This window comes from Aquarana catesbeiana, linkage group LG02, assembly GCF_042186555.1.
Source record: "Aquarana catesbeiana isolate 2022-GZ linkage group LG02, ASM4218655v1, whole genome shotgun sequence".
In the NCBI taxonomy this organism is placed as follows: Eukaryota; Metazoa; Chordata; class Amphibia; order Anura; family Ranidae; genus Aquarana; species Aquarana catesbeiana.
The window spans coordinates 55595632-55609756 of NC_133325.1; the positions used below are offsets into that span (position 1 = coordinate 55595632).

At 46.5% G+C, this 14125-nt stretch overlaps 1 protein-coding gene across 1 annotated transcript in view; it reads right to left on the reverse strand.

The window, feature by feature from the left end:
- SYTL2 (synaptotagmin like 2) overlaps positions 1-14125 on the reverse strand; it is a 67982-nt gene that overhangs the window by 40402 nt on the left and 13455 nt on the right. The window contains exon 5 of the mRNA XM_073617851.1: positions 9229-9307. Coding sequence (XP_073473952.1) covers positions 9229-9307 — 79 coding nt within the window. The remainder of the gene's footprint in view (positions 1-9228; positions 9308-14125) is intronic.

Below are 14125 nucleotides of genomic sequence, written 5' to 3' on the forward strand. Positions count from 1 at the left end.
TTTCTGTACTGATCCTGCTCCATCAATTTTAAGTCTGATCAGCGTTTCCTCAATTGATCCTTGGATCGTCGTACCCCAAAATTCCGGCGCAGACTCTTCACAACTTTAGCCATGATCTTGGCCTTTCTGACATTTCGGTTTGGGTAAGGTCCATGCTTCCCATCATAGTCGGCCCTCTTCAAGATGTCCACCATCTCCACCATCCCTATAAAGGACATATTTGAGGCCTTAAATCTCCTCTGGGATTGGGACGTTCCTGGCTCCGGGCTTTCGTCATTGCTGCTCTCCTCTGCATGCACTTGCTCTTTCTCCGCCATGTGCTCTCCCACTGCGCTGAAAGACAAGGGACGGGGAATAGACTAGAAAGAATGTCAGGGGCGGGCGGAGTTTCACACATGCACAGTGTATATAAAGCGTAACACGTGTGTGTCGTATGTACGATCTGTGAGAGGAGGAAGGAGTATCGGAAGCGCCGATCGTTAGAACGAAGGTACAATTTTAACTTAGTGCATCAGTGGCCTATACTGCTTATAGATTGAGGCCTAGATTGGGACAAGATTAGGGGAGTTTAGCCTGACATTAGGGTTTGTTTTGTGTTGTGTCTTGCAGAGAAAATGGATCTATTCAATGATGAGGACTTTATCCCCATATTGATTGATATGTACAGGTAGGGATGAGCCGAACACCCCCCTGTTCGGTTCGCACCAGAACATGCGAACAGGAAAAAAGTTCGTTCGAACATGCGAACACCGTTAAAGTCTATGGGACACGAACATGAATAATCAAAAGTGCTAATTTTAAAGGCTTATATGCAAGTTATTGTCATAAAAAGTGTTTGGGGACCTGGGTCCTGCCCCAGGGGACATGGATCAATGCAAAAAAAAGTTTTAAAAATGGCCGTTTTTTCAGGAGCAGTGATTTTAATAATGCTTAAAGTCAAACAATAAAAGTGTAATATCCCTTTAAATTTCGTACCTGGGGGGTGTCTATAGTATGCCTGTAAAGGGGCGCATGTTTCCTGTGTTTAGAACAGTCTGACAGCAAAATGACATTTTGAAGGAAAAAACTCATTTAAAACTACCCGCGGCTATTGCATTGCCGACAATACACATAGGAGTTCATTGATAAAAACGGCATGGGAATTCCCCGAAGGGGAACCCCGAACAAAAATTAAAAAAAAAAAATGACGTGGGAGTCCTCCTAAATTCCATACCAGGCCCTTCAGGTCTGGTATGGATATTAAGGGGAACCCCGGCCAAAATTTAAAAAAAAAAATGACGTGGGGTTCCCCCTAAATTCCATACCAGACCCTTCAGGTCTGGTATGGATTTTAAGGGGAACCCCGCGCCAAAAAAAAAAATAAAAACGGCGTGGGGTCCCCCCAAAAATCCATACCAGACCCTTATCCGAGCACGCAACCTGGCAGGCCACAGGAAAAGAGGGGGGGACGAGAGTGCGGCCCCCCCTCCCTCCTGAACCGTACCAGGCCACATGCCCTCAACATTGGGAGGGTGCTTTGGGGTAGCCCCCCAAAACACCTTGTCCCCATGTTGATGAGGACAAGGGCCTCATCCCCACAACCCTGGCCGGTGGTTGTGGGGGTCTGCGGGCGGGGGGCTTATCGGAATCTGGAAGCCCCCTTTAACAAGGTGACCCCCAGATCCCGGCCCCCCCCCTGTGTGAAATGGTAAGGGGGTACCCCTACCATTTCACGAAAAAAGTGTCAAAAATGTTAAAAATGACAAGAGACAGTTTTTGACAATTCCTTTATTTAAATGCTTCTTCTTTCTTCTATCTTCCTTCATCTTCTGGTTCTTCTGGCTCTTCTGGTTCTTCTGGTTCTTCCTCCGGCGTTCTCGTCCAGCATCTCCTCCGCGACGTCTTCTGTCTTCTTCTCCTCGGGCCGCTCCGCACCCATGGCATGGGGGGGAGGCTCCCGCTCTTCTCTTCTTCTCTTCTTCTTTTCTTCTTTTCTTCTCTTCTTCTCTTCTTCTCTTCTTCATTTTCTTCTCCGGGCCGCTCCGCAATCCATGCTGGCATGGAGGGAGGCTCCCGCTGTGTGACGGCGCTCCTCGTCTGACAGTTCTTAAATAACGGGGGGGCGGGGCCACCCGGTGACCCCGCCCCCCTCTGACGCACGGTGACTTGACGGGACTTCCCTGTGGCATTCCCTGTGACATCACAGGGAAGTCCCGTCAAGTCACCGTGCGTCAGAGGGGGGCGGGGTCACCGGGTGGCCCCGCCCCCCCCGTTATTTAAGAACTGTCAGACGAGGAGCGCCGTCACACAGCGGGAGCCTCCCTCCATGCCAGCATGGATTGCGGAGCGGCCCGGAGAAGAAAATGAAGAAGAGAAGAAGAGAAGAAAAGAAGAAGAGAAGAGCGGGAGCCTCCCCCCCATGCCATGGGTGCGGAGCGGCCCGAGGAGAAGAAGATAGAAGATGCCACGGAGGAGATGCTGGACGAGAACGCCGGAGGAAGAACCAGAAGAGCCAGAAGAGCCAGAAGAACCAGAAGATGAAGGAAGATAGAAGAAGCATTTAAATAAAGGAATTGTCAAAAACTGTCTCTCGTCATTTTTAACATTTTTGACACTTTTTTCGTGAAATGGTAGGGGTACTTATGTACCCCCTTACCATTTCACACAGGGGGGGGCCGGGATCTGGGGGTCACCTTGTTAAAGGGGGCTTCCAGATTCCGATAAGCCCCCCGCCCGCAGACCCCCACAACCACTGGCCAGGGTTGTGGGGATGAGGCCCTTGTCCTCATCAACATGGGGACAAGGTGTTTTGGGGGGCTACCCCAAAGCACCCTCCCAATGTTGAGGGCATGTGGCCTGGTACGGTTCAGGAGGGAGGGGGGCCGCACTCTCGTCCCCCCCTCTTTTCCTGCGGCCTGCCAGGTTGCGTGCTCGGATAAGGGTCTGGTATGGATTTTTGGGGGGACCCCACGCCGTTTTTATTTTTTTTTTTGGCGCGGGGTTCCCCTTAAAATCCATACCAGACCTGAAGGGTCTGGTATGGAATTTAGGGGGAACCCCACGTCATTTTTTTTTTTTAATTTTGGCCGGGGTTCCCCTTAATATCCATACCAGACCTGAAGGGCCTGGTATGGAATTTAGGGGGACCCCCACGTCATTTTTTTTTTTTAATTTTGGTTCGGGGTTCCCCTTTGGGGAATTCCCATGCCGTTTTTATCAATGAACTTCTATGTGTATTGTCGGCAATGCAATAGCCGCGGGTAGTTTTAAATGAGTTTTTTCCTTCGAAATGTCATTTTGCTGTCAGACTGTTCTAAACACAGGAAACATGCGCCCCTTTACAGGCACACTATAGACACCCCCCAGGTACGAAATTTAAAGGGATATTACACTTTTATTGATTGACTTTAAGCATTATTAAAATCACTGCTCCTGAAAAAACGGCCGTTTTTAAAACTTTTTTTTGCATTGATCCATGTCCCCTGGGGCAGGACCCAGGTCCCCAAACACTTTTTATGACAATAACTTGCATATTAGCCTTTAAAATTAGCACTTTTGATTTCTCCCATAGACTTTTAAAGGGTGTTCCGCAGCATTCGAATTTGCCGCGAACACCCCAAATTGTTTGCTGTTCGGTGAACTTGCGAACAGCCAATGTTCGAGTCGAACATGAGTTCGACTCGAACTCGAAGCTCATCCCTATGTACAGGGAGCTGCCTTGTTTGTGGCAGGTAAACCACCCCTTTTATAACAATAAAACAAAGAGGAAGGCAGTGCTGGATCAGTTGCTGGAATTTGTGAAGCCGGTGATCTCCACGGCAGATATCCCCTATTTGAAGGCCCTAATTGGTGGCATGAGGAGCTTTTATAATAGGGAGCGCAAGAAGGTCCAGGATTCCCAGAGATCAGGAGCTGCAGCAGATGACATTTATGTACCCAGGCTGTGGTGCTATGACAGACTGCATTTTTTGATACATGCCTTTAAATCATTTTTCTAAATAAATGACATTTTATCATATATGATTTTCTTCCTGTTCGCCCTTAAAGTCCCATTGTACCGGGGGGGTACTTGTGTCCCTTTTCAAGGGTCCCCATACAAACAAATTATAAAGGGATGTTGGCAACACTTTACTAGGGAATTACTATTTCTCTTTGTGGTTCACCATTTATATTAGACTGCATTTTCTGGCAGGCCAGACTGAACCCAAGCCAGCACTCTCCAGTCTTCCTTCAAGGCTTCCTTCCACCTCAGCTGAGGCTTCCGATGTCCAACCTGGGCCTTCCAGCAAGGAAGAAGTGGAGGAGCCCAGCTTGAGCCAGGTATAGCATTGTTCAACATATTTCTAGTCAAATAATTAATGATGTTAACTAGATGTTATTATTGATCAGTAATTTTCTGATTTTACAAAGTGTTTTACATATCAATAGACAGTAGTGGCCACCAATGATTGGGACAAAAATGAAAAATGCTGGGGTCAGAATGATAGTCTTTTCTATTTTTTAACATTCAATTTGCAACAGTCATGAGCTGAAAATTGTGTGTGATTGATGAACCAAAAACTAAAACTATGTCCCTTTTTCATACACAGGAAAGTCTCAGCCAGGAGGAGGCTGTGGAAAGTGGCAGCCAGGAGGTGGCGGGGGTAAGTGGCAGCCAGGAGGTGGCCGGCCCAGTAGCCTGCCCGAATCCCAGGTCCCTCCCCTCTGCCTTCCAAAAAAAAGTCCCAGGAAGAGAAGTAACCTTGAGGAGGCAGCACTTGGCCTATTTCGGAAGGCTACTGCGGCCCTCAGAACCCCCCCCTAATATTCAAGAGGACTATGTCTACATGGCAGCCTGCAAAATGCAGGAAATGGAGGAGGGCCAACGCCTCTTGTGTGAGGAAGTTATGTTACAAGTCCTAAATAAATGGTTGAGAATAGGGATGAGCTTCGAGTTCGAGTCGAACTCATGTTCGACTCGAACATCGGCTGTTCGCCAGTTCGCTGAACAGCGAACAATTTGGGGTGTTCGCGGCAAATTTGAAAGCCGTGGAACACCCTTTAGAAGTCTACGGGAGAAATTAAAGTGCTAATTTGCAAGTTATTGTCATAAAAAGTGTTTGGGGACCCGGGTCCTGCCCCAGGGGGCATGGATCAATGCAAAAAAAAGTTTTAAAAACGGCCGTTTTTTCAGGAGCAGTGATTTTAATAATGCTTAAAGGGAAACAATAAAAGTGTAATATTCCTTTAAATTTCGTACCTGGGGGTGTGTATAGTATGCCTGTAAAGGGGCGCATGTTTCCTGTGTTTAGAACAGTCTGACAGCAAAATGACATTTCAAAGGAAAAAAAGTAATTTAAAACTACTCGCGGCTATTAATGAATTGCCAGTCCGACAATACACATAAAAGTTCATTGATTAAAAACGGCATGGGAATTCCCCACAGGGGAACCCCGAACCAAGAAAAAAAAAATGACGTGGGGGGGTCCCCCTAAATTCCATACCAGGCCCTTCAGGTCTAGTATGGATATTAAGGGGAACACCGGCCAAAATTTAAAAAAAAAATGGCGTGGGGTCCCCCTCAAAATCTATACCACCCCCTTCAGGTCTGGTATGGATTTTAAGAGGAACCCCGCGCCAAAATGTAAAAAAAAAATGGCGTGGGGTCTCCCCAAAAATCCATACCAGACCCTTATCCGAGCACGCAACCTGGCAGGCCGCAGGAAAAGAGGGAGGGACGAACCCCCCCTCCTGAACCGTACCAGGCTACATGCCCTCAACATTGGGAGGGTGCTTTGGGGTAGCCCCCAAAACACCTTGTCCCCATGTTGATGGGGACAAGGGCCTCATCCCACAACCCTTGCCCGGTGGTTGTGGGGGTCTGCGGGCGGGGGGCTTATCGGAATCTGGAAGCCCCCTTTAACAAGGGGACCCCCAGATCCCGGCCCTCCCCCTGTGTAAAATGGTAAGGGGGTACAAAAGTACCCCTACCATTTCACAAAAAAAGTGTCAAAAATGTTAAAAATGACAAGAGACAGTTTTTGACAATTCCTTTATTTAAATGCTACTTCTTTCTTCTATCTTCTATCTTCTTTCTTCTATCTTCTATCTTCCTTCGGTTTCTTCCTCCATCTTCTTCTTCTTCTGGTTCTTCTGGTTCTGCCTCCGGTGTTCTCGTCCGGCATCTTCCTCCGCGGCGCCTGCGTCTTCTTCCCTTCGTCTTCTCGGGCTGCTCCGCATCCACCATGATGGGAGGCTCCCGCTGTGTGACGCTTCTCCTCTTCTGACGGTTCTTAAATAACGGAGGGTGGGGCCACCCGGTGACCCCGCCCCCCTCTGACGTACGGGGACTTGACAGGGACTTGCCTGGCATTCCCCGTGACGTCAGAGGGGGGCGGACAGCGAAGTCACCGTGCGTCAGAGGGGGGCGGGGCATGGAATTTAGGGGGACCACCCACGTCTTTTTTTTTTAATTTTGGTTCGGGGTTTACCTGTGGGGAAATCCCATGCTGTTTTTATCAATGAACTTTTATGTGTATTGTCAGACCGGCAATTCGTTAACAGCCGCGAGTAGTTTTAAATGACTTTTTTTTCTTTGAAATGTCATTTTGCTGTCAGACTGTTCTAAACACGGGAAACATGCGCCCCTTTAAGGCATACTATAGGCACCCCCCAGGTACGAAATTTAAAGAAATATTACACTTTTATTGTTTCACTTTAAGCATTATTAAAATCACTGCTCCCGAAAAAACGGCCGTTTTTAAAACTTTTTTTTGCATTGATCCATGTCCCCTGGGGCAGGACCCAGGTCCCCAAACACTTTTTATGACAATAACTTGCATATAAGCCTTTAAAATTAGCACTTTTGATTATACATGTTCGTGTCCCATAGACTTTAATGGTGTTCGAACAAATTTTTTGCCTGTTCGCATGTTCTGGTGTGAATTGAACAGGGGGGTGTTCGGCTCATCCCTAGTTGAGAAGCGAACACACAAGCCACAGCCACGTTTGTGAGTTCAACCATGGTCCTCCTCCTCCACCTCCTGCCACAACTACAACACCATAGCCACAGCCTGGAAGCAAGTGTGGAAGAAAGCGTGGAAGGAAGACAAGAAAGTGATGGCCTGGGTTAAGTCTGGTCTGACAAAAGACGCAGGCTGTGGTAAGACCACAGCCTGGGGACAGATATGTCATCTGCTGCTGTTCCTTATCTCTTGTAGTCCTGGACCGGATTGTGCTCACTATTATAAGGACTCCTCAGGCCACCAATTTTGACTGTAAAATAATTGATGTCTGCCCTGGGGTACAAAGACTTTGCAAATTTCACCAGTTTCTCCAGCGTTGCCTTCCTCTTTATTTTGTTATGACCCATAATAAATGGCTATTTATTTTTCACAAATACTTGCCTATGTGTTTTACTTCAAAAAGGACAGTTTGTTTGTGAGTAGGCAGGTACATTTCAAAAATACAATGTCAAATTACCAAGGGACACCAACACCAAACTCCTTGAGGTTAAAAAATACAAGATAATAAAGATGTTGTGGTAGTTTGACACAAAACGAAAGAAAAAATTATGGAGATCACTATAAAAAAAAAAAAAAAATAGGAGATCTGGATAAGAAAAAAAAAAATATATATATATATAAACAAAAATTCTAAACATTATTATGGAGATCACTATAAAAAAAATAGGAGATCTGGATATAGCGATTCTGTCTCGTACTTGATTCTGAGCGTGAGTGGTACTTGTGCGTCGGAATTTTCTACACACGATCGGAATTTACGAGAACGGATTTTGTTGTCGGAAAATTTGAGATCCAGATCTCAAATTTTGTGTGACGGAAATTCCAAAGGAAAATGTCCGATGGAGCCTACACACGGTCGGAGCTTCCGACAACAAGCTCTCATCGAACATTTCCGTCGGAAAATCCGACTGTGTGTACGGGGCATTAGCGTTATCATGCACTGTCTGCATACATACCAACACACAATAGTGTGCATCTATTGCATTATGAAAGCAGATTTTTTTCCCTCTTTCAGCTTATTGCAACCTTTCAAAAAAGCACCAGGAAAACATGTATTAAAATGCATACATGGAAGAATATGCAGGACATTTCTGCAACACGTGCATATTTGCCTATATTTTAGTTTTTAGAAAATGCTAAAAATACCTTGTGATCCTGACAAAAAGACAGTGGGCTCCTAACTTCCCATAGTGAGCTGACAACACAGTGCTCCCAATGCACAGAAAACCCAAGCAGTGTTGTCAGCCCTGCTTGAGTTCTCCCCTGCTGGGCTACAGAACTCCACTTAGCAACCCCTCTCTTTCCAATGCATACATTTATCCCAGGGAAGTCGTTTTTGGGATGTGCCTACATGAGTCAGAACTGACACCTGGTACCCTGCTGATTCCTCCACAGCTGCTGCCTCTGGAAATTTTTTTACAAATCTGGTGATTTTGCAGTGAGTAATGTTTCCCGCTATACAAACAAGGCAAAAGAAAAAATAAAAATAACACTGGGACATTGTCTAGATGGGGAGAGGGAGGGTTGGGGAGAATTCTGGTTAACTATACAGTTGAACCACTTTCTGGCCACGCTATAGCCGATAGCCTCCCGTGATCGCATTGCTCACACACCCCCTGTGGCATGCGGGTGGCGCGCTCTGTGATTGACGAGCCCTTCGGATTTGGCTGAACCCAGAACCGGGTAAAGGGCCAATTGCTGCGGCCCTTTACCACGACAATGGCAGCTGATTACAGAAGTAAACAGAAGCCGGTTATCAAAGAAAAAAGCTGGAAAATGGCTTCTGTTACAGGGAGATCGGTCCCGACATTTACCGCCAATCAGTGCCCATCAGTTAAGGAAAAAAACTACCTGTTTGCAAAAGTTTATAACAAGCAATGAAAAATGTTTTGTTTTTTTTTTCTAAATTTTTGGTCTTTTTTGTTTCTTTAGCAAAAAATAAAACCCAGTGGTGATTAAATACCACCAAAAGAAAGCTCTATTTGAGTGAAAAAAATGCTAAAAATTTTAATTTGGGTAGAGTGTTGCATGCCCGCGCAATCGTCATTCAAATTGCGACAGCATTGAAAGCTGAAAATTGGCCTGGGCAGGAAGGGGGTGAAAGCGCATGGTATGCAAGTGGTTAAGTCAGGCTAGGTCATGTGAAAATGCAAGCAGCAAAATCTTTTAAAGCATTACTGCATGTGCATAGACTGAACAATACAGCATTTGCAAGGCCAGGCACCATTATCTTTACTGTACTTACCGGTGGATGACATGGGAACATATTTCAAAGCGAGCTTCATCTCTCCTCTGTTCTTCAACCCAATACCAGCAGCCGGGGTCTGAAAGATAAAGCCATGTGCTCCGATTACATGACTGTAGGATAACAGATGTAATTAACATGCCCTTCTGCCACCACTAAAAACCCTTACCCCAATAATTCAGACCACACCGATATTGGAGTATAAAAGGCCGTAGCAGCCTATTTTATTTAAACAAATATACCTTAGAATATCAACACTATGGATATAAAACATATCCAACATAAAACAGCAAAACAACAACATCTGTTAAACAACCTGTCTAATTTCTCAAGCGTTGGTCTGAGCAATATCTTCATAATCATCAGTGTCCAATAACAAAAACTTACCCTGCGGTCCCATCAAATTTGTCACATAGGCCTCAAGCCGACAAGCTGGCTCAGAGACTACCAATGACCGCAGAGCCCCTTTATCACTTCCCGGTTAACCTCCATTAACCGGGAACCACCATCATGAGCCATATCAACGCTGGCTCCCAAAAAAACTCTTACTTTTTGCCATCTTTTTTCTCTTGCCCAGACCAACGCCCGCCCCTGCCACGACGTATCTGCGACCATCACCTGTAGAAGAAACAATACAATACCCTACATCCTAACAATACTTTACCAATATAAGGGAGGGTGGGCGGGAACTTTCTTCAGGAAAACTGTTACTCCCCCCAGGGCGGGATGAACTTATAAAGACCCTCCTAGTGCCTCCCCCTCGGTTAACTAATATACACTCCCCCTCTGTGTTAACTCCACTGCTGCCACAGTCATGTACTCCCTCCACCTATGCATTACATGCTGTGTTCCGGTCCTTTCTTGACTGTAGGATAACAGATGTAATTAACATGCCCTTCTGCCACCACTAAAAACCCTTACCCCAATAATTCAGACCACACCGATATTGGAGTATAAAAGGCCGTAGCAGCCTATTTTATTTAAACAAATATACCTTAGAATATCAACACTATGGATATAAAACATATCCAACATAAAACAGCAAAACAACAACATCTGTTAAACAACCTGTCTAATTTCTCAAGCGTTGGTCTGAGCAATATCTTCATAATCATCAGTGTCCAATAACAAAAACTTACCCTGCGGTCCCATCAAATTTGTCACATAGGCCTCAAGCCGACAAGCTGGCTCAGAGACTACCAATGACCGCAGAGCCCCTTTATCACTTCCCGGTTAACCTCCATTAACCGGGAACCACCATCATGAGCCATATCAACGCTGGCTCCCAAAAAAACTCTTACTTTTTGCCATCTTTTTTCTCTTGCCCAGACCAACGCCCGCCACAGCACACGAGAATAAAACCTTATTCTTGTGTGCCCCTCCACACCCGAAGTGCTCGCTGTATGCCATCTTGTAAACCTAAGGCCCACAAGTCTATACCCACTTCGTTCAAGTGAACCCCATCAGACCTTAAATACCTCCAGGTTTCAAACTCAAGTTCAAGGTGTCTCACCGTTAAACCACCATTATTAATCACAAACTTGCTCACTTCTCTGTTTATTTTTCTCCGTGCCCTGTTCACACCTTCTACCGACCTAGCCATCCTCCATGATGTCTGCGCCACCATGTCGGACCAGACAATCACCATCTGAGGAAAAGCTTCCTTCAACTGCCAAACGTCCTACTTTATGTCCCGTTTAATGTCTACCATGGCCCTAACGCACAAGTCATTGCCGCCTAAATGAATAACTAATACGTCCGGCGGCCTATCTCGTTGTGCATACCGATGAACCTCAGCAACCAACCTTCCCCACAACATGCCGGGGAACCCCAACCACTTGATACATGCCTCCCGTTTGCTGAAACCCAATTGCCTACCCTCAAAAACGTGCATCACCTCTCCGTGCCCCCCAGGACACGTAAGAATGGCCCATGATCCAGACCATCCTCAGCAACGAATCTGAAACAGAAGAAAAGAAAAACAACCGAACAATAAAAAACTCCTATATTCCACCTTCTTTACCACATCCCCATAACAGTGATCCCATAACCGAGATCCCATAACAGAGATCCCATAACAGAGATCCCATAACAGAGATCCCATAACAGAGATCCCATAACAACAGAGATCCCAAAACAGTGATCCCATAACAGAGATCCCAGAACAGTGATCCCATAACAGAGATCCCAAAACAGTGATCCCATAACAGAGATCCCAAAACAGTGATCCCATAACAGAGATCCCAAAACAGTGATCCCATAACAGAGATCCCAAAACAGTGATCCCATAACAGAGATCCCAGAACAGTGATCCCATAACAGAGATACAATAACAGAGATACCATAACAGTGATCCCATAACAGAGATCCCATAACAGTGCATGCATACCGTTTCTGACTGCTTCCGTAGCTGCTCCTATCCTGAACGAATAGGACGAGAAATCATTCTCATCCAGGCCCAAACCCCGTATGCATTTTGTAAAGACTGCCGCAAATTGAAATCTAGATAAAAATTCACCACTTAAATGTACCAAAAAAGGGGCCCGGTCGTTCTGAACGAACTTTTAAAAAATTCCCGAACTGCTTCTACCGGGCATAATTGTGATCCCTTCACTGGGTAAACTTGCACCAGTCTTTAGAGTACGCTGCCCATGTAGACCCACTCACCGACTTCCTTATCCATCCCGCGATGAGGCCAATGTTATCCCCCACAGCCATTCGGAACAAGGTACTCCTTGCTGCTCCGCCTCCGGCGCCAACTCCCGAAACCTGTCCCACTGAAAGTGATACAACGCATCAGCTATCACATTTTCCACCCCTGGTAAGTGTACCGCATGAATGAAAACATTCAACTGCAGACAGCGCAATACTAAGTGTTGCAATAACCTGATCACTGGCATGGATGATGCCGTAATCCCATTGATAACTTGCACCACCCCCAAATTGTCCCCATGGAATCGCACCTTCAGATCCCTGAATGATGTTCCCCACAGCTCCACTGCCAGCACTACCGGAAACAACTCCAGCAGCACCAGATTCTTCGTGAATCCTGCCTCCACCCATGCTTGGAGCCATGGTCCTGCACTCCATTGTCCCTGAAAAAAATGCCCCAAAACCTGTGGAACCTGCGGCATCCGTGAATAGTTCCAGGTCAAAGTTGCTGACTGGACCAGATATCCACAGTGCCCTACCGTTAAAAGCTTCCAAAACATATACCACACTCTCAAATCTGCCCTGTGCGTTTCTCTTAATCGCAGGAAATGTCACGGTGATTCTATTCCACTCGTGCTAGACGCAAGCCTGCGACTAAACACCCTCCCCATCGGTAATATGCGGCGTGCAAAATTCAGCTTGCCCAATACTGACTGTAGTGTCCTTAACTGCACTTTCTTTAAACCCAAAAGCCCTGCAATTTCTCTCTTCAGATCTTCCCGCTTATCATCCGGCAGCCTCCATTCCATTGCGTCCGAATCTATGACAATGCCCAAAAAACTGGATGACCGTTCACGGTCCCTCCGTCTTATCAGCAGCCAATGGAATGCCAAATCTATCTGCGATGTGCTCCAGCGTGGCTAACAGCACCACACAAATCCTGGAGGCCGCCGGACCTATACAAAGAAAAATCGTCTGGGTGTTGAATAACAGAATTCACCCCCGACACATCCCGCACAACCCATTCCACGAAGGAGCTAAAGTGTTCAAATATTGCGCACGATATTGAGCAGCCCATGGGTAAGCAATTGTCCACGTAGAATTCATTGTTCCAATGACAACCTAGTAGCCTAAAACTATCCTGGTGCACCGGCAGTAGTCTGAAAGCAGATTCCACATCCGCTTTCGCCATCAGGGCCCCCTAACCGTAACGACGGACCCATCCCACTGCCGCGTCGAATGAAGTATAGGTCACGGAGCACGCCCCCTGATCTATAGCATCGTTCACTGACCCCCCTTTTTGGGAAAGATAGGTGATGAATTAGCCTAAATTTACCTGGTTCCTTTTTTTTTTTTTTTGGTACCACTCCCAGCGGCGAGACCACCAGATCGTCAAACGGCGCCGCTGGAAATGGGCCACCCATCCGCCCCAATGCAACTTCCTTCCTTAGCTTCTCCAAAACACATCCGGATGTTGCATTGCTGACCGCAAATTGCGTGGAACCGGTGGAATTACCGTCAACTCGCATGGGATCTTAAAGCCAACCGAAAAAACCTACCTCCAACAATTGAGCTGCTGCCCTGTCCGGATACCTACCTAGAAACGGTCGCATCCTTTCCACCTTCACTGGGGTCCTCCCTTTTGTTTGCAGTCTCTCCTGTACGTGCATTTTCCCTGCTTGGAACCTCTGGACCCGGGGTGAGATCCCCCCGCCCTGAACACTCGTGTTTATCCTTACATGCGACTCCAACCTGCATGTCCCGGTGTTGTATAGCCAACAAACCCCTTTTCTATTTCCGACCGAATGTCCCTGGGACGAAGGTCCACCGCCCCCCCCCTGAAAAAACTGATTGGGGGCCCTCACCGTCGTCATCAATTTCATCCAGAGGCTGATGTCCTTGTGATCCCAACGCAGAGCCGGCCTGACCACCCTCCGTTGTCAGAATTGTTCGTCATACCTCAACCATGCTGTTCCCCCATAAACTCTGTACGCCTCACCAAATAGCATCTTGATAACAAAACAGTGCCGAACAATGCTCGGGTTGTTTTTCCCCTATCACACTTGCCATAATCGCAAACGCTTGCAACCAGTTAGCAAACGTTCTAGGGATCAAACGATATCTCCTCTTCTCCTCATCCTCCTTCTTAGAGCCATGCGGCTTAACTCTATCAAGATTAAATTTTTTCAATGGTAGCAGTGAAAAAATTTCCACATACTCACCTTTCCACAGTTTTTCACGCACT